We start from the raw sequence: 26,468 nt of genomic DNA on the forward strand, positions 1-26,468 counted from the left end.
TATGAGACTCCACCCCCTGGCTCTCATGCCAGTCAAGCTTAAGGCGTGAGAGCGCTCGTGTGCTGTCTTCTCGCTGCCGCTGTCTCTTATTCTTGCTGCTGCCATGCCGGGCCTCCTGCTCGGAGACCTGTTTCCCAACTTCGAGGCAGAAACCACCTGCGGCAAGATCAAGTTCCACGATTTTCTGGGCAACTCGTAAGTGGCTGCGGGGCCGCGCCGGTTCCCCGCGAAGCATGCGGCTGCGTGCTGCCGCGCTCTCTCCGGAGGCTCGGTTCCTTTGCCGGGGTGCCAGCTGTGCTTTCCCCCCCGAGTCTGCGCTCGGGCACCTGCAGCGCGATGGCTCGTAAGCCCTTTGGGCTTGTCGTTCTAAGCCGGAACTGCTTGTCGTTGATTGTGAAATGGACAGGGTGGGACGAGAGCAAACTGCAGCTCTGAGTAGTTGGTCCCAAAACAGCGCTAGGCTATGCGAAAAACTCTTGCCAGAGGGTCGTTTTAACGTTAAACTTGTTACCTCGAGTCGCATTTTGAATGTCCACTAAACATGGGCCGCGTATTCTGTTCCTCAAGATGATATACAGACGTCCAGTTCTTGCACAGCCTGCCTTTGTAACCTGTCTGCTGCTTCTTACACCTGCAACCTACTCTGGTTCTTCTTGGGTGCCTCTCTCTTTTTTTTTTTATGGTTTTGGATTAGATGAGGTAAATCTGTTTTCATGCCTGTTTCGGGTTAAGTGGGAAAATATGAAAGCCACATGGACCAGGATGACCTTTAGAACTAGCGAGAGTTGTCGCGGAATGAGAGAGCAGTGAGCTGAGAACCAGGAAAGCCAGGGGTTGTATATCCCTCTTCTAATGCTCCTTGGGGATGATTTAATAAGACCTGCGGCTAAATAGGCACTAGCTATGAGGATGGGGTTTGATCAGAAGCTGGTGTCTCTGTGGGATGTAAAAAAACAAATTATGTAAATGATTTGCGTGCACGAATCTGCACACTCATGAAGACATGCACATATATACACGTGGTAAGGCTCTATGTAATAAGTAGCTGCATCCATACTGTAAATATGTGCATAAAAGCAAATGTGGCAAGCAACTGGGTCTCCCTTTTTAGTGAAATTTTGACCCTGGAATAGGAATGCATATATTTCTAATAACTGTGGGCTGAAGAAAACATGGCAAATATATTAATGGGTGATAATTCACACCGCATACCACGACCTCTGTCACCTGCCAAACCTTCTACTGTTATCCTTTTGGTGAAGCCGCAGGATATACCACAGCATCAGGAACAGCTGGACACAATCAGAAATCTCCATGCTAATGACACCAGAGCTGCAGGGACACACAACCACACACCGTACCAGTGCAAACAATAGAATAAAATGACTCCTGCATCAGCGTTGTCACTTAGCTCGTGCCCTGATCATGGCACTAAAAAACTTGCACTAGCATTTTTATCTTCTAGTTTGGCTTTTTGCATTGCCCATGAATAGATAATTGCCTTCTTTGCATGCCATTAGCATGCAGAGTGCAGAAAAAACTGTGGGTCAGTAATCACATTTGTACGTGCTTTTTCCCCACGCACAAAACCCTTATCACATACCTGTATAGGGCTCTGTGTGGGGAAAATGTGCATATAGCCCGCATTGCGGCAGCTTCAGCACACTGTATTACATCTGCCCCCTTGTGACCTTGGCTGTGACTTTTATATCTGATTGCGTCAGGAGGCACTTAAGGGCCAATATAATAAAATGAGTCAAAAAAAAAAAAGTGACCTTTTTAACTCATGCTGAAAAATCATGGTGTGCAAATTCATTGGTAGACTAAAACATGCACAAATATGTGCTCATAAAACTGAAAAAGTGCCCTAGATGGGTGTAAAATGGAAAAAAAAGTGCTTCTCTTTGGGACAGGCACTTAGCTCAGTTGTCGCCACTATGCAGCAAAAAATTATACATGCAATATCTGTTATGCGGGCTGTTTGGGGCAGAATTGTCTCCCATTGTGCAGTGCTTGCTGTATGTACACCTGTCTCTGAATTCATTTGTGGTGCATTAACAGCTGGCAGAGGAGCTGCATGACAGCAGCGTGACAGGCTTTGGGCACCAAAACAAGATGAATCTTGGGAAGCATGAGGCGATGCTGATAAACACTTGTCCATACAACAGTGCTGCACAGTGGTTATGGGCCTGCTACTTCCTTCCCCAAAGAACTTAGGTAATAACATAGTAACATGTAAAAACCATTCTGTCTCTCTAGCTCAGGGGTCCCGGGTTCGAGTAACCCTATGCTTAGCCTGTTTGTTAGGTTTGGAAATTTTAACTCCTGGGTCAGAGATGGAATAGAAGTTAGCTCACATTTCCAGGGCTACCAGTGTGGACCTCGATGTGGAGTTCCTTAGACTCAGGTGATCCAAGTCTAGGCCCTCCCACACCAGGAACCTCAGGTCAGGACTATACTGACTGAGTTAACTTTACACCTCTGATCTGGGAGTTAAATGTCCAATCTTGGGGGGAAAAAAAGTTTCCTAACTCCATTGGAGAGTAATAGCTAATGTCATTAACATCGGATTTGTATGGAGGTGCACTAATTTGTGTGCGTAACTTTACTACTCATTGAAAAAAATGTAATGCACAAAAAATGTGTACACAAATGGGAATAAAAATGTCTAGTACTTTATTACATTGGCCTCTTAGATTGTAAGTTCATTGAGGAAGGCATTTATCGTACCTGAATATTTATCGCCATTGAACAGTGCTGTGTATGTCCAGTAGCGCTCGAAAATAGGCTGTTATTGATTTTCAGTTTTGCAAGGCTTGCACATATTGTGGAGGCAATGGGGGACTGCAGGAGTATCATTGGTATTGGTCTTTCGTCTTTTGAGATTATTTAGCTTTGCTGGTAAAGAACTAGACAAGGCCTGATTTGCTGGCACAGTTTGCAATTGTCTAGTGGCAGGGCATATGTAAAAAGCGAAAGGAACTGCCATTAGGAGAGAATGTGAGTTGCTAAAGGATGAAATTGTAGGAGAATCGGAAGTTGCAACCTGAGGAAATATCTTATTCTTGCCTCAGTATGTCATCTGCATTAGTGTGTTTGTCTCCCTTGACTAGTGAAAAGCTCTAATAACTGTATGTTTCCTGAAGATGCCTGAATCTATTGCAGGCTGATACTTTCTCTTGCACTGATATAAGATCATGCTTGTACTTGAACATAAAGTCCTTTCTTTAATGTTTTGAGAACCTAGCTGTGAGGGGTACTAGATTTCCAGCAGCCAATTTGGAAGTCTTGCATATAGCCACAGAATATATACAACCTAGGCGGTGACAGTGCAGGCCTTGCCCTGCCCATGTACCTCTCGTGTGCTCTGAAGGGACTATCTAGGAGGAAGAGGGTCATTTGGTTTCTGTCTCTTGGCAGTCATAATCCTCCCTGCAGAGACTGCCAACAATCTGCACTTGAAATAGGCTGGAACAAGAGTCCAGCAGTAAACAAATCCAGCTCTGGCAGCAATGGGCCGTTGAGAAGTGGGTGGTGGTGGAGGCAATTGTTGAAAAGGAATTCAAAACTGTGCCAGCTCTGTGTGTCAGAAGAGCTAGGAGGCTGTTCAGCTTGGTTGATGGAGGGTATATATAGGAAGGTATCGGTTAGGACGGAGGGATGAAGGAAACCGTTTCTGTAGCTTTCTTCCATTTTGACCATTGCCTGCTATTGTGCCAGAATGAAGTGGGTTTTAGGGATATTAGACACTGTCACCGGTAACCATACTGAGACTGCTGACTCATTTCATGTAGGCCCACAGACAACTTTCAGATGGTAATTACTTCTGCTCCCCACTGTATTTCCAAGGAAAAGCAAGATGGCAGTCTTCATATGTGGGTGACCTCGTTAGATGGAGCCTGGCATGAAATTTTGAGCATGTATTACTGGGCATTTGCAGCATGCTTACTTCCCCATGAGAGCCCCTCAGTCTTTTCTTTACCAGTTGTTGAGGACTTTCCTACTATTAGGGATCCTTTTGCTTCCCAGGAATGCAGAATTTGTCCTTTGTGAGGCCCTACAATATTCTCTCAACCTTTAGTCACCTTTTTAAAGTAGATTTTCAATATTTTTTTGTGGTTTTTTTTTGCTTTCTTTTGTTGTGGCTGCACGGTGCAGATACCGGTGCATTGAGGCAGCGCTGATTGCAGTCTTTTACTGACATCAAATCATTTAATTTCATTGTGTCCATTTCTTTGATCAATGCCCCAAAAGAAATCCAGTGGCTTTGACAGGTGCCCACTACATGAAAGTATCATGTCTATCATGGACCCTCATGATAGATGTATCCTTTACCTGGGGGCTGACTATGATGTCTGGGGGTGTAACCTCTGTATGACTCTTTAGAGGATGTTGTTCCCAACTTGACCTCATAGAAAAGCACTTTGGGATTTGTAAGTCTGACTCATTGATACCAGCATCAACATTGGGAGTGAATCCATTTTCCCCCACCCCTATCAACATAGAGATCCAGAGAGAGATGAAGGAAACAGGCTATCATCTGCCGCCTCCTGCCCAAAAAGAGTGAAGGATTCAGCCTCTTAGCTTCCAACATTATGAAGCTTCATCAATGAGCATCAAGTGAAGGTCAAGAAGCATTGGCATTGGTCCCTGATGCTTAGTGCTGGGAGTGGAGATATTCTGTCAGCAGCCATGAATCTCTTCACTCACACACACCACCCCCACCAAAATATTTCTGTGGGGAGGAGAGCTCAAGCTTTACCTAGTCCCAGCCATTGTGACACTTTCAGAGGATCCAGGTGTCAGCCACCAGTACACCTCTGGTATCCCAGGGAGACATGGCCTCTCCTCCTGCCTCCCAGACTGTATTGACATTGGTAGTTTTTAAGGAGCTGAATAGGAAAATCCTGGAGTGGCATCTGTGTCCCTGCAGATGGAGGTCCTGCTCTTGCTGAAATCTACATCTAATACCACTGCAATAAAGATCTCTGTCTACTGGAGGAGGAAGCATCTCTGAGGCACAGGAGTACATCGGAGTCTAGGCCCCAATAGACAAGCACTGCCCTTTGAGGCCTTGTCTGTTAGCTTTGTAAAGTCTAAAGCCATGCCCCTGACCTACTGCTCAGACTGAATATTCTTGAGGGTTATCGCTATGGATCTGAGGACTTCACCGAGCAGGAGGGGGTCAACATTTCTCCTCATGAGGTCCTCTCCTTCTCCAACTTTAAGAGAATGGAGGATGCCATTCTACTTACTTTTAGCGAAAGGAGAGAGTCCAGGGGACTAAGCTGCTTGACATCCTCCAATTTGTGGAATCCCCAAAGGATATTGTGGTAGAGGTCCCCTCTCAGCACCTTCAGTGAATAAGAAGGTGAATGGAATATATTGTTTAAGTGAGAATTAAAAACCTGGCTTTTCAGCAGAGCATATACAGAGTGATTTAGAGAGCTTTTATCTCTTACTTTTATTCCTTTTTATTTTTTTGATTTTAGCATGAATGCTTTTTTTTTTTTAGTGATTAATTCATTAATTCTTTTATTTGAATTATTGTATATTTTAGGGCTTAGCTTTTGTTTTATTGACATTTTAGTTATTATTTATAATTGTTTTATATATAGGAGTTTTATAACATTTGTAGTTGTATCTATGTGCTATAACTTGTGAACAGTTACGATGGCCTGTCTTAAATAATAAATAAAACTTAATAAATAAATATTGGGTCTAGAAGGCTCCAGGATTTGAAAAGCAACAGCTGCCTCACCAACTGGTAGTAGCAGAATCTGGTCTAGAACCCATTCCTCGGTGCCCTCAAGGAAGGATTATTGTACCCTGAACTTGGGTGAGAGGATTTTCAGGTAGATATGCTTGGTGCCCACATAGCATTCTATCAGCTCTTCCTGAACCAGCATACGTGGGACAGAGACAGCAGGGCAGCTTCTTCAAAAGCAGCATGATGCCTTGGACAAGTGTGTGGAAAGTACATGGTTTGATCAAGCTTTTGTTCTCAAGATGGCAACGAGTTTCTGGAATGGTGTCCACGGACTCGTCTGATTGTGGACCACCAGCCAGATGTCCAGGAAAGACCTGCTGACATGCCTTGCAATGGGGGCACTCTGGAGATAAGGTCAAGGAAGTGGTAGCTTAGGTTAGACCATTGTGATATGCTTTATCTCTTCTCCCCTGCTACTCCAGACTCTCCCTCCTCAACCAGGAGGTAGCTGAAAAATAGGACACTGAGACATTTTTTTCAGTCCCATCTGTAACAGGACACCAAGACATCAGAGGGCCCCAACCAAAATCTGGGCTGGGGTTTTGACTGGATTGGGGAGAGCACAGCTGAGATTCCAGTATCTATGCCAGAGGATCTTCCTGTCACAGGCAGGCTAAGATTTTACTTAAATTGTTGGTCCTAAATAACTTCAGCTACTTGGGTCCTCAGCATAATTCAAAAAGGATCAAGGTTATGCTTATTGGATGTACCTCTGATTTGCCCACTGAAATCTGCTTTGCACCCAGTACTTTGTCTGCTCAGAAAATCTTTATTCTGGGGGAAAGGGGGTGGGAGGGGAGGCCTAAGGATATAAAAATACTGTTTTGATTTTATCTTTAGAATGTGTGTCTATTCCCATTTACTACCCATAATGTTGTGGGTCTCCGTGTTTATCCATATAGTAACAGTTATTACATCGTCATGATATTGTTTATATTTCTTATCCTATTCTGTTCTGTATCATGTTGGATTCACTGTTTGCTTAATAAAAATCTTTAATTACAAAAAAGAAAATTCTTTATTCTGTCTTGAGGATCATCTTTGAAGTACAGAGCCCAACTCCATGCCTCCCAGGGCTGCCTCAATAATTATGTATATTCTCCAAGGTCAGCAGGATGTCCATCTTCTCACATGGGCGACATCAGATCAAGCTCAGCATGGACATTTGACTTCACATGGTGTCTAGAAACTTTGAGCATGCCCTAAGGGGCGTCTGAAGCATGCTACACTACCACCCATCCATACGGGGCCCCTTCAATCTAATTTAGCTTAGACTTTGAGTAACCAACTCAAGGGAAGCAAGCAGTTTTTGCAAGGACTAATACCCTGCTCTTCTTATAGAAGACTGTTACAGGTAAGCAACTGCTTTCTATGAGGACAAGCAGGATGATAGGATGTCTAACTACAGACTACCCAACATGAAAAACAGAGGGAAAGCCTAAAACCATGCCACTTTCATATTTTTGGGGGTGGATTTTTTATATGGAGTTGGTTACTCCGCGTCTATAAGCTAAATTAGATTGAAGGGGCCCTGTATGGATGGGTGGTAGTGTAGCATGCTTCAGACGCCCCTTATGGCATGCTCAAAGTTTCTAGAAACCATGTGAGGTCAAATGTCCATGCTGGGCTCCATGTGAGAGGATGGACATCCTGCTGACCTTGGAGGATACCTGTTAACAGGTAAGCAATTCTTACCCGAACAAGTTACCTAGAGGAGATATGTGCCTCTTCCCTTGAGTCAGCCAGTCCCCCACAGCATTTCTGGGCAATTCTTAAGTTGGTCCAATAAAAGGTACAAAAGTGAAATACTAATTAGGACTATCACTGCAGCTTATTATTAAAAACCTCCCAGTATGGCCACATTTCTGCACAATTGCTTGCTTCCAGGTTGTAAATGCTCAGAGCTTAAATTAAAAACAAAAAGCAATATGATCTTTTGTAAACCAATTACAGAGCAGCAGAGACAGTGTGGAACACAAGAATACTATAAAATGTTAATAAAATCCTTAAATGAAGAGAGACTGTTAAACGGATTAAATATGTGTTGTGTGGCTTTCTGGGTGGTTTGGTCCACGCTGGTCCTGCGTTCAGGGCTGCCACACTCAAGAACTCGAGGTCCAGGATCACGCTGGCACAGCCACATACACTTGTAATACTAGCCCCAGAAATGTGGGTTTACAATTCTGTAAGAAATGCGATTTAATTAAGGTGTTGATTGTGCTCCATCTTCGACTCAGGACTTTAAATTTCCAAACCTACAAAAATGGGCTAAGCATTGGTGTACCTGAGTCCATGATCCCCCCCCCCCCCCCCCCCCCCTGAGCCAGAGGGATTCCACCCTGGGACCCCCAAATCAGAGATGCAGAGTCCTTGTATGTGTGATTTGTCAATGTTATGTAAGCTGTCTGGGGCAAGAACCTTTTGCAGCAGAATTGTTGCTGCCGTGCACTAATCGTTGTGTGTACTCAGCACTGCACCTGAGGCAGCAAACCAGCTGACTTTTTTTTTTGTTTATTCCATGTTGCATTTTTTTTTTCTTATAAATTATGTAGAAGTTGTTTCTTCAGTAAGACGTCTTCATTTACCTTTTCATACCTGGTAACAGATTCATTCTTTGGGGGTTATATTAGTTAAAGTTGCATTCAGTGTATTCACATCTGTGTTCAACCCCCCTGTTCAAAATGGCAGAATATTCCCTGAATTACTGAATCGCCATCCTTATATGCAACAGTGTTTTGTGAATGAATCGAGCCTATTCTCACTTGAGTTATTCTTCTTTCTCCTCTTGTCAGGTGGGGAATCCTTTTTTCCCATCCTAGGGACTACACCCCAGTGTGTACCACGGAGCTTGGCCGAGCAGCACAGCTGTACCCAGAATTTGAGAAGCGTGGCGTTAAGATGATTGCCCTTTCAATTGACAATGTCACGGATCATCATGGATGGAGCAAGGTATCCTAGAGGAGGAGGAGCTGGATGGCTGTTATGTTCTAACTGCAGTGAGCAGTGTTTGAGTTTGTGTGATTTTTGTGCGTGCCAGTGTGTATCTATCTGGTGCAGGTAGGTCTTTCTTTCAGAGCCTGCACTGACTGGTGAAATGTCACCTTGGTGCTGAGTTTAAGTTCTTTCACCAATTTACTTTAACATTTACCCTGTACCATTGTAGTTGATGTGATCATTAGGAATGTAAATGGCTGAGCAGCTCGTGGATGTGTGGATCACTTGGTAACTTGCCTGCCTGATGAGAAGGTGGTGGACCTTGTGCATCACCTAGATAGGATTTTAGATTTGTGCTGGGGAGGAGCTGGCTGTCTTGGTACATGTGGTTACCAATGACATAAGGTTTTGGAAGCCAAGTTTTTAGAATTTTAGGTAGAAAGTTTAAATCCAGAACCTCCAGGGTAGCATTCTCAGAGATGCTTCTCATTCCATGTGCAGGACCCTGGAGGCAGGCAGAACTCAACTCTGGATGCTTGGCTGAGATATTGGTGCAGAAGAGAGGTCTTTAGGTTTGTTTAGGAACTAGGAAACATTTTTGGGAAGGGAGGGCCTTTTCTGAAAAGATGGGCTCCACCTCCAACAGGGTGGAACCAGGCTGCTGGTACTTTCATTTAAAAAGGGGAGAGAGCAGTTTTTAAACTAGATGTTGGGGAAAGGAGTGCATGGTTCAGAATGATGCATATTTGAAGGATACTAACAATAGGGAAGTAAAGGCATCTTAATAAAGAGGTAATAAATGCTAAAGTAGCCTAGGTGCCTTTAAGTAAAGAGCAGAAAATTTAAAAATTCCAAATTACCCCTGACAGTTGTTAAGCAGGTTGTTGTTAAAAACAAAAAAACACATTTTGAAATGTCTGTATACAAATGCTAGGAAATAAAATAAGGTGGGAGAGTTAGAATGTATAGCACTAAATGAAGAGGTAGATACAATTGGCATAATTGTTTTATTATACTGTGTGTGTAATGTTTTATTGTAAACTCTGCTTAGTATGATATTTTGACATAAATGGATTATAAATTAATGTAAATATTTGAAATATATAAATCTGACACCTGGTGGAAGGAGGATAACCAGTAGGACACTGATACCAGGGAGCAAATTATATCACAATGACAGAATGGATCAAATTAGTGGAGAGGTGGTGCAATATGTTATAGAAGGCATTGAGTCAAACAGGATAAAAGTTCTGCAGTAAACAAAATGCAATGTAGAATATTTATGGCTAGAAATTCCAGATGAGAAGGGAAATAGAATGACAATGTGGGGTGTACTACCATCCACCTGGTCAGAATGAACAGACTATGAAATGCTAACAAATTAGGGAAGCTAAGAAAATTAACACAGTAATAATGGGTGAATTCAGTAACCCCAGTATTGACTGGATAAATGTCACATCAAGGCAAGCTAAGGAGGTAAAGTTTCAGGATAAAATATGACTGTTTCACAGAGTAGCTGGTACAGGAACTGACAAGAAGGGAAGCTATTTTAGACCTAGTCTGCAGTAGAACACAGGATTTGGGGCGGCTTGGTAATAGTGATCATAAAATGATCAGATCTTAATAACTAAAGGGAGGACATAAGGAAATCTACTTTGATAGCATTTATCTTTCAAAAGAGAGACTCTGAAAAATTAGGAAACTGAAAGGAGTAGCTGCAAAAGTTTACATCAGGCATGGATGTTTAAAAATAACATCTTGGAAGCCCAGACCAGATGTACTCCATGCATTAAAAAAAAAGGTGTAAGAAAGGCTAAATGACTGCTGGCACGCTTCTAAGATGAGGGATGCATTATAGCCAAAACATTTTACAAAAAAATTGCAAAGTGATTCAAATGAAGGAAGCAGCATAAGCACTGTCAAGTTAGATGCAAAGAGAATTTGGAAAAAAAAAAGCTTATCATGGAAGCAAAGACTCATAATAACGTTTTTGCAGCTACATTTGAAGCAAAAAGCCCGTGAGGGAGTCCCTAGGGACACTAAAGAGGACAAGGCCATAGCAGAGATACTAAATGAATTCTTCGTTTCAGTCTTTACTGAGGGAAAATGTAAGGGAGATACCCATGCCAAAAATATTTTAAAGGTGAAGATTCAGAGGAACTGAAACATCTCAGTGAACCTGGAAGATGTAATAGGGCAAATTGATAAACTAAAAAGTAGCAAATCACCTGAACAGCTGGTGTACATCCCAGCATGCAGAAATAATTGAAAAATGAAATTGCACACCTACTATTAGTAATTTGTAAAGTAAATCATCAATCTTCAGGTATTGTAGCTGATTTTAGAGCATGGCCAACATAATACCAGTTTTTCAAAATGGTTCCAGGGTGATGCATAGCACTGATCTGTAGCTTCCTGCAAAATGGTAGAGGTTATTACAAAGAAGAAAATTTACTGAACATATAGATAGTCAATAGTTTAACGGGACAAAGCTAAGATAAGCATATGATTCATCTTTCTGACGACTTTCAGCCTGCAAATGAAAATGGAGCTAAGATGACTGACTCCTTAGTGTCTCCATCAATGGTGTACATACTCCAGTGCCTCATTATTTAAGAACATAAGAAATTGCCATGCTGGGTCAGACCAAGGGTCCATCAAGCCCAGCATCCTGTTTCCAACAGAGGCCAAACCAGGCCACAAGAACCTGGCAATCGCCCAAACACTAAGAAGATCCCATGCTACTGATGCAATTAATAGCAGTGGCTCTTCCATAAGTAAACTTGATTAATAGCAGTTAATGGACTTCTCCAAGAACTTATCCAAACCTTTTTTGAACCCAGCTACATTAACTGCACTAACCACATCCTCTGGCAACAAATTCCAGAGCTTAATTGTGCGTTGAGTGAAAGAATTTTCTCCAATTAGTCTTAAATGTGCTACTTGCTAACTTCATGGAATGCCCCCTAGTCCTTCTATTATTCAAAATTGTAAATAACCGATTCACATCTACTCATTCAAGACCTCTCCATGATCTTAAAGACCTCTATCATATCCCCCCTCAGCCGTCTCTTCTACAAGCTGAAAAATCCTAACCTCTTCAGCCTTTCCTCATAGGGGAGCAGTTCCATCCCCTTTATCATTTTGGTTGCCTTCTCTGTACCTTCTCCATCGCAACTATATCTTTTTTTTTTTTTTTTTTTTTTTTGAGATGTGGCAACCAGAACTGTACACAGTATTCAAGGTGCAGTCTCACACCATGGAGCGATTATAGAGGCATTATGACATTTTCCATTTTATAAGTTCGAGCTTGTCTGAGTATTTAAGCTTGTGTTCTTGTTTACAGATTTGACACTTAGCCCGGTGTGTGACCTGCTACTATATGGAGCTGAAAGCAGAGGCATACATTGTTTTTAGTGTCTATCCAGACTGTCCCTAGTTTGTTGCATGCTGCTGCATCCATAATGAGACCAAGTATCCACCCAAAACAATAAGAGGCAAAATGAATGAAATGGCATCAGTTTCTTACAGATAACTGAAGAGAAAATGGCATTGCATTTCTAGTCCTTAAAGAATTAATGACATTTTGGGATTATCTTACCCCTGGGCTTCATGCCTTTAGCTGCCTGATAAGTGAGAGGCTTTGTTATAATGCATAGATTATATAACTGGTCAACAAACTGTCCAGCAAAATGGCATCACAAACTTTACCGGTTGAAGTTTTAATTTACTCTGGAATTAATAGCGTGGGTGTATATTCTTTCCATTTTTGTTTGTAAGTTGCTTGCATAGTCATTGAACAAAGAGCCAAGAAGTTAAGCCACAGAGATTGTTTTGCAGTGGAGCAGGATTCAATTACCTCTGCAAGATGTTGCCAGCTCTCTCTTGGGCTCTTCCAGTGCTTCTTGGAGCAGTATTTTACGAGAGACATCTGGGATTTCAGTTCTCCCACACAACCTTGCCCGATGATCCCTGTATCCTGGTTGGGGATTTGTGCATTTGCTAGAAATGGCAGAGCCTTCAGATATGTAACAAACAGCGTCCTCGACCACCTTCCATTCCAAGCTGTGTCTGATCTTTGAGGCGAAGCCTGGCAATACCTGAAATTGAATTTGGGGCTAAAGCCAGTTAAAACCTCTTGCTGTACCGGACAAAAGAATGCCTTGGTGAGTCCGGTTTGAGTGGTCTCTCCCCAGTTTTCTTCGAACTACGCAGAATGACAGCGGGAGTCCTGCTGCACAGCACTGCCATCTCCAGCCTTGCAGAAAAATTGAACATCTGGTTCAAGCTGAGAGGGGGTGTGTTTAAATTTAAGATGCATCTCTCCCAGTTCTTAGATTTTAAAGACAAACAAAATTCCCTTTAGGTTGTCATGAGTATTGAAACATGTTTTTTTTAAAAACTGGTTTTTTTTTTTCTTTGTATGTTAAATTTAACTTGCTGCTGCTTTTAAAGACATCATGCAAGTATTGTACTCATGTGAGTGGTACAGGAATTGCATTGGACTCATCTCTGAATAAAGCAGCCTGGCTGCCTTATTAGTCTACTCTAGATATGTAGGCATAACTGCTTCCTGGACTCAGGGCTCACTTACAAGTGTTCGAACAAAAATGTCAGACCCAGAATAGGTTCTGAAACAGGACCGGCCTTTCCATGACCAAACTAAAACAGCAGGCTTTAAAAAAAACAAAACAAAACCCCATTAAAGACTCTTCCTGCGTCCTTCTCCCAGAGGGGTGCGGCAGCAGCTCTGCCAGGCAACTGAGCCGCTTTTAAGTACCGATGCTACTAATTAGAGAGCTATCAAATCCACCCCAGATTCCAGAGGTGGCTTTCATTCTGCAAAAGCAGTCCCTGGCAGATGTACTTCCCCTGGATTATTCTGCGTATTACACAATCTTTTTTTCTTAGATTAACATAAATATCTACAGTTTGTTTTTTGACTTCAGTTTCTATATAGCACATCTATGGAAGCCGGTCAACATGCATGAGAAATTGGAGAAAAGGACTTTTTTTTTTTGTTTTCCCCTCTCCTGATAGTGCCGTCTGTCCCATAAGGCCTTTTTTACTCCTCCATGAGCACGAACTGGATGAAGCTTTAGATAGTATAACTGGCCCTATATGTATGTATGTACTGTACATCATGGAAAGTAACTGAGCTCAAATGACTTCTGAGAGAACCAGTAAACGTTTATTTGAGTGCCAGGGCTTAAGGCAGTTCATGTACAAGTACTGCCTGTTTTTGTTTTTATTTGATTTATATTCTGCGTTTTGGGCACTTCATAGCCGATTTATATCCAAGGCTCATGACCTGAGTGGAAGGTAAAGTGCCCAAGCTTATAAGGAGCAGCAGCACAAGCCGCTAACCCTACCTCTCCACTCCAGTTCTGTTATGCGTAACCTTGCTTTGTGTTTCTGGTTAGGTTACACAAGGGTGCGCAGGTTCATCTTCTCGCTGTTTCCATGCTGCAGCATTATTACAATGCCACCACCTATCCCAGTGCACATGAAGTCTATGCCATGACCGCTGTTAATTTCACAGGAACGTCTGTGTTCGACCAGTCTCTCCAATCAAGATGTTTACATAGGACAGAACACATGAATGATCCTGACGTCCAAGGGATATTTTACAGGGAATTTTATGGGGAGTGGTGAATCAAAATTATGTAGCAAATTGTAACATGTGAAATTTTTTAAATATTTTTTGTGATATTTTCCTAGCTCATCTGGTTTTTGTATCTTTCTTGAGATTCCTCTCCATGTTTTGTTTCTTGTCATTTCCTCTTTACCGCTTTTACTTTTTTTTTTGGTTTGTACCTCCACAATCTTTCTCCTTGTTATCCTGAGCCTTTGCCTTCCATTCATTTCTTCCTATGCAGACCTCTTGCCCTCTGCTGATATTAAGCTTTTCGTTCCCCTTCCCTCCTGTGGCGCCAGCCCTATGGCTGCTGCAGAGAGCCTGCTCCCCCGGTGACTGTGCGAGCACTGTACTTATTGCCAGTCAAAGCTGTCACAACAGACCAGCATGTAGGGGTGGCATGAACTCTTCATGTCAGCGACTGCTTGTGCTGGTGAAAGGGGAGCCGGGAGTGCATGCTCTGCTGAAGAGGGGAGTTGTCTGCCAAGTTTTGAATAGCTGTTGCAAGCAATTTGACAATGGTATTTGCATCTGAAAAAGTAAGACTTGGCTTGTTTTTGTGCTGCAGTACCTGGACATTTTGTATCCTGCTGATATCCTATATAAATGGGACTTCATTTAGCATTGCTGTGGAAACATAGCTAGTTAGCTTTCTGTAATAAGCCCTGTGAACTTTGTGCAGTTAAGATGTTTGTATTTTTCTGATATACATTCAAGAGCCTGAATTAGAGATGGGCATAGAGCATTCAGCTACTGTATTAACCCCCCCCCCCCCCCCCCCAAAAGCTCTGCATATACTGCTCAAACCTGACCCAATACTGTTCTCAGATCCCACTTGTTCAGATAATTCCTCTGATTGTATGATTTCAGTTCTGATCTCTGAGGCTTTGCTATCAGAAAGTTTACGACATTTTAACAGCAGAACAGATTCAGTGGGGTTTAAGAATTTCTCTCACGTCGCTGTGAATCCTTAACATTTTGAAATAATTTTCAATTTTATATGCTCAACTATGTTGAATGAGCCTGTCTTTCAGCACTGGGTCCAGTATATCTTATCTGGTAATCCATGAGCATAATCTTCTATGTGCTGAGAAATATAATCATTAGTCGCTTGAAAACTAGACAATTTTTGTTTTTAAGCTCTTGTGCTGAAAACCTTTTTTTTTTAAAGAAAATGCATTTATCTGATTACAACTGTAGTTTCGTGTTGATCCAGAAATTCTTGGCTTCACATTGATTCAAAATTTGTTTGCTTATGTGAGCTGGACTATATATTTAAAACACAATGAAAGCACAAAAAGAAAAGTAAAAAAATTATTTTTACACCGGACCTGAGCTGTAGAAATATATGCTCACGTTGAATATGTGAAGAAAGCAGTTTTGCTGTTTGCCCTTAAGAAGGAGTGTTCTCCGAAATGCTGCAGTGTCAGGCGATTAAGACGGCATTAAGAGGAATCAAAATATGTATTTATCATCGGCATAAGCAAACAAATTTTGAATCAATGTGAAGCCAAGAATTTCTGGATCAACACGAAACTACAGCTGTAATCATCAGAAGTGCATTTTCTTTATTTTATTTTCTTTCTTTAAATTCTTTTACTATACTGATACTCAAGACGCGGTCTTATCGTACCGGTTTACAATGGAACAGGGAAACCAATTAAAAAAAAAAAATTTCAGCACAAGAGCAAAAAAACAAAAATTGTCTAGCTTTCAAGCGACTGATTATATTTCTCAGCACATAGAAGCTTATGCTCATGGATTATCAGATAAGATATACTGGACCCAGTGCTGTATGATGGTCGCTTGCCTACATGTTTAAATAGTCCACTTGAAACATTGTAAGTAAGACTTTTTTTATTTTGCGTGACTTAATTTATTCTTACATTTCGAGGTTCACATAATATAGCATGTACCTGTCTTGCAAGTGTCAGGATAGATGCATCTGTCTCTAGGGTTGAGTGACTTGGGCTTTAGCTCAGGATTCAGCAGTGAGCAGGGATGATAGGCCTTGCATAAATCCTGGCCTGTTTAAGAGGCCTGTGTCTAGTATAGCAAACATTTTGGGGGCAGCAAAGCTACAGCTGTGGGGCAAGAAATCTTGCCCACCTCCCCCAATCCAGACATCAGTTCCATTTCCCTTCCCCAGCAACCTTCTGACTATAATTTCCCTCATCATATTGTGACCTCTAATGGCTGATTTCCCTTCCCACTGTGGTCATGAACATCAGGCCTACAACAGGAGTGAGTATGGGAACTTACAGCCCAGTCCCTCTTGTGAGGGCTTGCCTGCAAGCCTCAGTCTCCTCTAAGTTCAGCTCTGAGGACAAAATCTAGGCAAGCCAAAGGTAATAAATTATGTGTTAATCTAAGATAGGAATCAGGGTTTTACTGCTTCTAGTAACTTGCCTCAGAGCATTATAAACAAGTTAGCAACAGATTTCCCACATGTCGAGTGCTACAGGTAAGAAACAACTCCCTTCTACCCATAATCTGGTCCCAAGTAATGATTGTACTTGCCAGCCAACTGTCTGCTATGCCAGGGCCAAACAAGGCTCAACACGCTGTTTAGGATAATTTTGTGGTTTAAAGGTTTCAGTCATAATCTCCTTACGTGGTAGGCTTGCCTCATTGGCTACTGAGTCAAGTTCCTACATTAAATGCCTGAAAATGCAGTTCCTGTCATACTGATCAGGATTACCTAACCTGTCTCCCTCAAGACACTTACAGCCCGATCCAGTAAAGTCCGTGGGAGAGCGGACTAACGCCCGCTCTCCCGGCGCGCGCACCGGCCCCTCGCCGGTGCGCGCGATCCAGTATTTAAATTAGGCGACGCGGTGCAAACGAGGAAAAGGAGGCGCTAGGGACACTAGCGCGTCCCTAGCGCCTCCTTTTGGCCTGGAGCGGCGGCTGTCAGCGGGTTTGACAGCCGCCGCTCAATTTTGCCGGCGTCGGTTCTCGAGCCCGCTGACAGCCACGGGCTCGGAAACCGGACGCCGGCAAAATTGAGCGTCCGGTTTTCGGCCCGACAGCCGCGGGCCGAATTCAAAATTTTTTTAATTTTTTTTTTTACTTTTGGGGACCTCCGACTTAATATCGCTATGATATTAAGTCGGAGGGTGCACAGAAAAGCAGTTTTTACTGCTTTTCTGTGCACTTCCCTGGCGCCGGAAGAAATTAGCGCCGACCTTTGGGCGGCGCTAATTTCTTAGAGTAAAATGTGCGGCTTGGCTGCACATTTTACTTACTGGATCGCTCGGGAATACCTAATAGGGCCATCAACATGCATTTGCATGTTGAGGGTGCTATTAGGTGCCGCGGGTGGGCCGCGTGTTTTCCTCCCCTTACTGAATAAGGGGTAAGGGAAAACACGCGTCCAGAGCAGGGTGACAGTGCGCTCCGACGGAGCACACTTTACTGGATCGACCTGTTAATTGTTGTATCCTCCCAGGATGGCAAGAGAGTAACAGGTGATCAAGCATAAAGAAGGCTTGTAGAAATTATTGGCCTATAAACTTTTACAGCCTGCTGTAATACTTTGACAGTTGAGAAACAATAAAATGTATTACAGTAGACTGGGGACACGACTGGAGAGGAACAAAGGTCATGCCTATCAGAGTTCTCTGCTGGCAAGGTCACTACCAGTATTTTTAGATCACTGGGAGCAGAAAGCAGGGAACGTGGCTCATCCACTATGACCTGATTAGAAAGGAAGAGTTCAAGAAACAAGGGGAAGGACTGAAGTAGCAGGTGAAGATTGTCTGTCTTTTTGTGAGATGGTATCTGTTTATGGTACAAGTGAAGACCAGCTATATCCTTCATTAACGGCTTCAGTTCAAGGCTCAAAGACTGTGGCAGTGTCTTCTGGCCCTGTACATTGAAGAAGAAGTGTCTGCTGTAGTGAGGGGGCCTACATCTGTCTGGGGGAGGGGCAGCATACTCGTAAAGGAGAGATTCAGATCCAGTGTAGACTGTAGCAGATGCAAACACATTGCATTTCTTTATGTACACATTCTGCAGGTTACAATAAATACTGTCCATAATGAAATCAAACAAAACAGTACATAATTTAACCAACTTGCCCCCCCCCCCCCCCCCAATAAACAAACAAAGTTGGTGGAGAAAACCACAAGTGGTGGGGAGCAGGTATGAAGCCGTACAGGAGGGAAAAGAAGATGAGCAAGTATCTGGAAGGCTGGGAGCACACCTGCTCGGTCTAGGTCAGGGGAGGGGGTGGCCAACTCCAGGCCTGGTATTCAGGGTATACACAATGAATATGCATGAGAGAGATTTGCATTCACTGCCTCTGTTGTATGCAGATATATGCCATGCATATTCATTGTGGATATCCTGAAAACCAGGCCTGTTTTAGGCTCTCTGACTGGAGTTGGTTACCCCTGGTCTAGCTCAGTACAGGTCCAGATTTTGTTGCCCTGATTGCTGTGTCAGACCTAGAAATTGTTTCTATCTCGGAGATACATTTCAGTGATTTTCCACGACTTTAGTAGCAAAGAAGTGAAGGGAAAGCCAGAGATTTAACTGGGATCTATAGAATTACACCAGGAATAAAACTGGGCAGACTAGGTAGGCAATTTGGTGCTTTCTGCTGTCTTTGCCAAATCTTTGCATATAAGCATGGACCATGAACACTGAAGCCCGTGGATGTTGCCTTGTGCATTTTTAGTGATTTTGCAGTAAATAATTGTCCATAATCTCTTCCTGGAGGCAATCTACCAATTGGGTATAAAATCTATCGAGCAGCCCAATTATCTAAAAGATACCAGGTGCTTTAAAGAATTATTTTAAGCATTGAACTTTTAAGTATTTATCCAGCTGCTTTGAAGATGCCTTAAACGAGTTTTAATGTTGTCTTCCCTCTGGAAGGAATACAACATTCACTTTGATCTGCACAGCTGGGTCCTACTAAGAGCGGTGGACTGATTTATTACTCTGCTTTGCATTTGATTAGTGTGGGCAGTTGCCTTATATCTGCAATATACTGTTTCTTGTAAAGGCAGCCAGAGGACCATGAGCACCCTCGATGGTACATTTCCTACTACATTTCTCTTTGCCGATTTTGTTTAATTCATTGTTGAAACACGATTACTAAGTGCAAAGAAGACAGCCTGTGTACCCTTTAGGGTGATGGAGCTTTGTGCTGTAATATTCCCACCTTCCAGGCTAGACCATGCAGGGGGAAAACTCAGAAGGCTTTGATATCACTGGTAGAGACTGAACTTGGTTAAAATTTGCCAAGGTTATGTTGGCCCGAAGTAGTTTAATGTTTTGAATGCTCAGGTGATGCCATCCCTTCTGCCAAACCCTCAACCGTTTTGAATTCTTCTGACCCATTTACTTATGCATCAGAATTGTGGAATGCATGCAAACCAAAGCACACACAGAACATTAAGGGTCTGTTCACTACTAAACTTTATCCATTGCGGCTGTGTCTTTTTTGGGATGCGGCGACCCGAGTTGTGTTCGGGGTGTGGTCTCACCATGGAGCGATGCAGAGGCATTGTGGCATTTTCCATTGTATTCACCATTCCCTTCCTGGTGGTTCCTGCCATTGTTTGCTTTTTTGACTGCTGCGGCACACTGGGCCGACGGTTTCAGTGTATTGTCCACTATGATGCCTAGGACTGTTTTGAATTTGCTCTCCAGTCTGGCATGGGGGGGGGGGGGGGGAAAGGGGAATTGGATTCAGAGGACAACCAACAAGGGCTCCAATTTTTATGGTCTGGGGTACTGATATGCAGACATAAGGGGACAAGAACAGCACTATATCTATGGCCAAGTTTAAAAGTAAAGCATGTCAAGCAGCATTGTCTGAATTTTCAAGACTGCTGCTCACCCAGGAAAAATGTTGCTTTAATATATAAGGCTTGGGGGTAAACTGCACGGAGCGGCAGTTACTATCATAGGAAACTTGCTGGGCAGACTAGATGGATCATTTGGTCTTTTTCTGCCATCAATACTATATTATTTCCCTATAGACACAGAATGAGAGAGAAGCCTCAGTAAATCAGGCCTTAAGTGGTAATTCTTCATTGTGGGGGCTGTTATTTAAAAAAAAAAAAAAAAAAATTGGGATTGTAAAATGTTTTGATGTACATTCCTTAATGTTTGAAGGACTTGGAACCTCATTTGATAAGCTTTTTTTCCCCATAGACACAGAATTGAGGGGAAAAAAGGCTTAGTAAATGGAGCCCTTTTAGTGGTGTTCTTACCTGCCCACTGGTACTAAATGCTTTAATTAACCTAGTTATAACTATGCCTGAGGTACAATGATAAGAACATAAAGATTTTCCATGCTTGGTCAGACCAAAGATCCATCGAGCCCAGTACACTTTTTTCCAATACTTTCCAATCCTGGTCATAAGTACCTGGCAGGATCTCAAAAGAATGATAAATTCCATTCTGCTTATCCCTGGGATAAGAAGTGGATTTCCCCAAATCCACCTTAATGGCTTATGGACTTCCTCCAGGAACTTGTCCAAACCTGTTTTAAACCTTATGTTGAACAGCTTTTACCATATCCTCCAGCAATGAATTCCAGAGCTTAATTATGCATTGAGTAAAAAAAATATATTTATTCTTGTTTTAAATATATACCACCTAGTAACTTCATTGTATGTCTTCCAATCTTTTACTCTTTCAAAAAGTACAATTGATTAACATTTACACATTCCATTCTACTCATTTTAGAAACTTATCATATCTCCCTTTCTCTTTAGCCTTTCCTTGAAGGGAATTGTTCGTCCTCATTGTTTTGGTCACCCTTCTCTGTACCTTTTCTAACTGTGCGATATCTCTTCTTGAGGTATGGTGACCAGACTTGTACACACTGTACTTAAGTGTAATAACAGTTCACTGCTGACTTCATGTTTTATGCCCCCAAACAAATATCTTTAACTACTAAATTGCAAAAAATTTGAAAACATTTAGTTTGTTTTACATTTACCTCAGTTGAGTTGCATTTAAATCTTATTTTGATGTCCAGTCCTCTGTATTGCCATTGGTTCAGCCAGAATGTGTTTCCCAACCCTCTCTTGTTGACACTTGACCAGTTAAGTTTTCAAAATATCAAAATGAATATGCATGAGAGATGTGTATACCCTGTATTCCACAATGAATATGCATGAGATTGGAGACCCTGGGTCTCCAATCTCATGCATATTCATTGTGGAAATCCTGAAAACCCATCTGGTTAGATGTGCCTCCGGGAGAGGATTGGGAAAACACTGTTCTGCATTGTTTTTAGATTACATATTTGTGACATTAGGAGTTCCTTCAACATGAGAGTTTATATTTAACCATTTTAATAAAGTGATGCACTGTCTTTGATTTGAATCTTTAGTTTTTAAAACATGAATAAAATTTTTCAGTGTCTCAAAGGGACAATGTCTACTGTATCAACTGTCTGGTCATAGATGAGTATAGGCCTCAGAATGGTTGAGGACACTGGAGTGTACAACATGGTACAGGATCTTTCAGCTGATGTGCTAAAATGTTTTACAGTAGATCAAGTGACTTGTTCAAGATCACACTGAGAGGTGAATAGATGAATTTGTACCACTGTGTGTCCATTTTATTTAGCTGCATGCTCAGTTTTCAGTCCACTTCCAGTACTACTTCTGAACCCACGTGTCTGTTCTGTGCAGGACATCAATGCATACAACGGGGAGGAGCCTACTGACACACTCCCTTTTCCGCTGATTGCAGATGACAAGCGTGATCTGGCGATAGCTCTGGGTATGCTGGACCCTGATGAGAGAGACAACACCGGCATGCCTCTAACTGCTCGCTGCGTGAGTCCTCATTTCAAAATCTAGTAGGGCTAACCTTGGCAGAGCCTTTTGTATCTGTGTACTGTGTGGATGTGTCTGGTGCCTAGAATGAATTCAGAGCAGGAAAGCAGGATTCCTCACATTGGTGTGACTTTTTTTTTTTTTTTTTAATATATATATATATATATATATCATGTTTTTTCAGGGGTTTTGTGTAGTGTGTTCAGAGGGCCCTGTAAACGTATGGTGCTTTGGACAGTGTTTCTGAAACTGGTCTTGAAGTCATCTTCGTCTCCAGCCAGTTTGCTTTCAAGATAGCCACGATAAATATGCAGGGGAGAGATTTGCATGATCTAGCTTCATTACATACAGGCCGATTCAGTATGGTGCGCTCCAGCTGAGCGCACAGTTAGCGTGTGGAAAACATACGTCCAAAGGGGGCTGCTATTATCCCTTATACAGTAGTAAGGGGTAATAGCGTGTGGAAAACGCTCGGCTAACCTCCCCGAAACTAATAGCGCCCACAACATGCAAATGCATGTTGATGAGCCTATTAGTTATTCCCACGCGATACAGAAAGTAAAATCTGCCCAAAGGCAGGAGTTAATTTCGGCTGGCGGCACTGGGAAAGTGTACAGAAAAGCAGAAAAAAATGCTTTTCTGTACACCCTCAGACTTAATATCATAGTGATATTAAGTCGAGGCCCCAAAATAAAAAATCTGCCTGCGGGTTGGAAGGCGGACACTCAATTTTGCCTGAATCCATGGCTGTCAGCGGGTTCGACAACAGAGGCTGATAAAATTAAGCATTGGCTGTCACACCTGCTGACAGCCGCCACTCCTGTCAATAACTAGCGCCTCCTTATTACTGCGGGCCCTCATTTAAATATAGAATCGCTCGCCTCGGAGCGCCAGCTCTCCCACGAATTTTACTGAATCGGCCCGATACAGATCTATCTCCTGCATATTCATTGTGAATGTCCTGAAATGAGACTGGCTAGGGGAGTACTCCATAACCAGCTTCAGAAACAATACTTTAGGAATACAACACGCTAACAATATCCTAAAATGCAATGCCAGCATTAAACTGTCAGGAGTGGCCAACTCCGGTCCTCGAGAGCCACAAACGGGCCAGGTTTTCAGGATACCCACAATGAATAAATGTTAACTGATGCGAATTTTTTTTTTTTTTTTTTTTTAATGTTGCTTAGTGTGGGCAGTTGCCTTATATCTGTGTTTTTATTGTGTGTGTTTGTGATCCACATCGATCAATTTCTGAAGAAGGCAGGATACCAGAATTCGTAAATAAATGAATACGCTTAAGAGATTTGCATGCACTGCCCCCTTGCATATAAATTATCTCATTCATATTCATTGAAGATAGGCCTGGTTTTCAGGGATATCTGTGGCTCTCAAGGAGCATGAAATGTGTTTTGAACCTGATCATGGTGACTTGGTGGATAATTTGTGAGTAGGGTGTTTGGGCATTTTGCCCCCTGTAATGCTTTCTTGATTCTCCAGGTGTTCATCATTGGCCCAGACAAGAAGCTGAAGTTATCTATACTGTACCCAGCCACTACAGGCAGGAACTTTGATGAGATCTTGAGAGTGGTAGATTCTCTCCAGCTGACTGCAAAACAGAAAGTTGCAACTCCAGTGGACTGGCAGGTAAGGAGCCTATATATTCAGCAGGTAGCTGGAACAGGAGGATTATCAGTAGATTACCGGCTGGTTTCTTTTTTTCGTTGCACATTTTTGTTCTGGTTAAATCTGTATGATTTGAGTTTCTCATCTCATTTAGTAAAGTATACCAAGCTCTTAAATTTGCTTACTTCAATAGAGCTTGGACCACAGTTTGCATTTTATAACTTCCACTCCAAAACTGGTTCCAGTAGGGACCTCCAAGGGCTTTTCTTTTCTGTCTTCTGTGAGGGGCTCATGGTTCATGTTTTGCCACTTCCCTTTATGGGGCACATTGGCAATTTTTTTTTTATTTTATTTTTTTTAAATCTAAGCATGATGGTCCCCCGCTGCAGTGGAAAAACCTACAGAAGTTGGACAGGAATAAAGACGTCTTCGGCAAAAGGGGATATTTTAGCTTTGTGGTTTGCTTATCAAAATGTTTGTTCTATAAGATTGCCATGGGCTGCTGCTCTTAAATGTTTATGCATTCCAGTAGCAGAAGTGTGTTGCAGAAGCTAAGTAAAGTGCCAGTAGGACCTCAAAGAAGTGAAAAAAGAAAAAAAAAAGTGATAAACTGGTTTTAAGAGGCAGAGATCGAGGGGGGGATTGGCTTCCTAGGCATTCCCATTACACTGCTGGGTTCAGCCTTTTAATAAACTACTTTATCAGTTCTTGAGGACCTGGAGGGAAAAGAGAATCAGGAGTGTAGGAAGTCCAAAAAATATCTAACTAAGATGTACTAAGTTAGAAATCCTAAAGCTAAAATGATACTGTTGAGTGTTTGTTCTCTTTTTTTTTTTTTTTAAATTGCTAAACAGTTGACCTGTCTTCTTTATCCTCAGCAAGGAGACAGAGTGATGGTCCTCCCTAATATTCCTGAAGAGGATGCCTGTAAGCTGTTCCCTCGTGGAGTTTTCACCAAAGACCTTCCTTCTGGCAAGAAATACCTTCGATACACACCTCAGCCTAAGGAATAAAGGGAGAGGCATGGGAGGGGGAAGAGGGTAGGATGGATAGGGGAAGCTGCATTCCAGCAACATAGAATTCTTGATCTATTACACCAAAGTGTCCCCTGCTGTCCATCCTCCAGCTGATTTGATGCTTGTTCCTTAACAGTAAGGCAGGAGAGAACGTTTGCACAGGTCAGCCGCTACAGATAAGGCACGGTACTTCCTTACTACTATTGAATAAATCATAAATTATAAAGCTGAGGTTGTTATGCAAATTTCATGTGTTGATTACTGTAGCAGGCTCATGGCATATAAATTAGGCATGGTCTGAATCTCAGTCCACAGTCATGATCGCAGATGCTGCCTATTTGTATTAGGATTTTTCCTTAGGTGGGTTTTATCAGATTGTGATTGATTTTGCAGATCATAAAATCTGAGTTGGAAAAAGAAGATGCTGGAGAATAACTAAAGTCTAATTCTTCCGCATGCACATTCCCACCCCCCAAAAAGTCTAACTTGTGAACTGACTAACCCAATCTTCTGGGAAATCCTGAGATCTATGGCCAGGATATCTGTTTTTTCTTAATTTTGGCCTGTTTGTACTGAGATCATCTGTTATCAATTTAAATTTTGGTAACAATTGTCAACTCTACCAGCAGCCTCTTGAACTAATACATACGACCCAGTTCTTAAACCAGATTTGTTTTTCTCAGGAAGAGTAACTCAAAGGGTAAAATAAGGTGCTCTGGTGTTGGTGGTGAGCAGTCAGGGCAGTGACTCTAATGTGAGAAGGAATAGCTCTGGGATAATCACTGCTGCAATGGGCCTTTGAGCCAAAGGAAAAAAGATATCCTAGGACATTATTTGTGGCATTTTTCAGTGCTTCATTATCAAAGCTGCTTATAATAACGGGTAGAAATCCTCTGAATTCTTATAAAAATATATAACTATATAAATAAGATGTTTTAGTTTTTTTGCAGCATCTTCATCTTGGGGAACAGTTGCCTTATTTGTATGTTGTACATCCCATAAACGTTTGGAGTGCAATAAATAGTTTGACATCATTTGGAAACTGTCTATTCTGTGCTTGGTGCTTCGACAGACTTTAAATGCAGAAAGTACTTCACAAACACATTTTTCAGTGTCACTTGGCCTGGATAGGTCCATGCAATTGTCACTATAGCCACTCTGAGCTTTCATGGCAGTTATGCCTCCAGCAGTTGGTAGGAGCTGTCAAGTGCCAGATTGGCATAGACCTTGTTCACTTTTTACTGTGCAGGTTTATGTTTCACAAAGATTGCAAGATGAGTGCAGTGAAACAAGTAGTCCTGTTGTCCTAAGCCTTTTGGGAGGCAATGCTATAAGCAAGGCCCCAGTTTCCCAAGATACCACAGAATTTACACCTTGCCAGGGGTTCCCAACTTTTTTGAAAGTGTGGACCTCATTTCAGTCTCTAAAAGTTTTTTTGCAAACCCCCACATGCTTCTCTTTTTTTTTTTTTTTTTTTTTAATTTTTACATGCAGTTATGTACCATATATGGAAAACATTCTTTGTTATGCATTAATATTTTTAACTAAACATTTTTATATATTTTTTTTTTTTTTTTTGCAATTTAGTAGTTTATCCTCAATTGTGTTGCTCTTAAGTTTCTGCTTTATCCTTTTCTCTCTCCACACATTATTCCATGTCTCCTTTCAAATTT

The 26,468-nt window shown here is 42.0% G+C and overlaps 1 protein-coding gene across 1 annotated transcript; it reads left to right on the plus strand.

Annotated features, from left to right (window-relative positions):
- The first annotated feature begins 6 nt into the window (after positions 1-6).
- On the plus strand, positions 7-25,829 carry LOC115100098 (peroxiredoxin-6-like). The gene is made up of 5 exons (XM_029618312.1): positions 7-195; positions 8,563-8,719; positions 22,007-22,153; positions 23,654-23,800; positions 24,658-25,829. The coding sequence occupies exons 1-5, from the start codon at positions 104-106 to the stop codon at positions 24,790-24,792; spliced, it is 678 nt and encodes a 225-aa protein (XP_029474172.1). The 5' UTR covers positions 7-103; the 3' UTR covers positions 24,793-25,829.
- The last annotated feature ends 639 nt before the right edge of the window (positions 25,830-26,468 follow it).

The sequence above is a fragment of the Rhinatrema bivittatum genome, chromosome 10 (assembly GCF_901001135.1).
Source record: "Rhinatrema bivittatum chromosome 10, aRhiBiv1.1, whole genome shotgun sequence".
Taxonomy (NCBI): Eukaryota; Metazoa; Chordata; class Amphibia; order Gymnophiona; family Rhinatrematidae; genus Rhinatrema; species Rhinatrema bivittatum.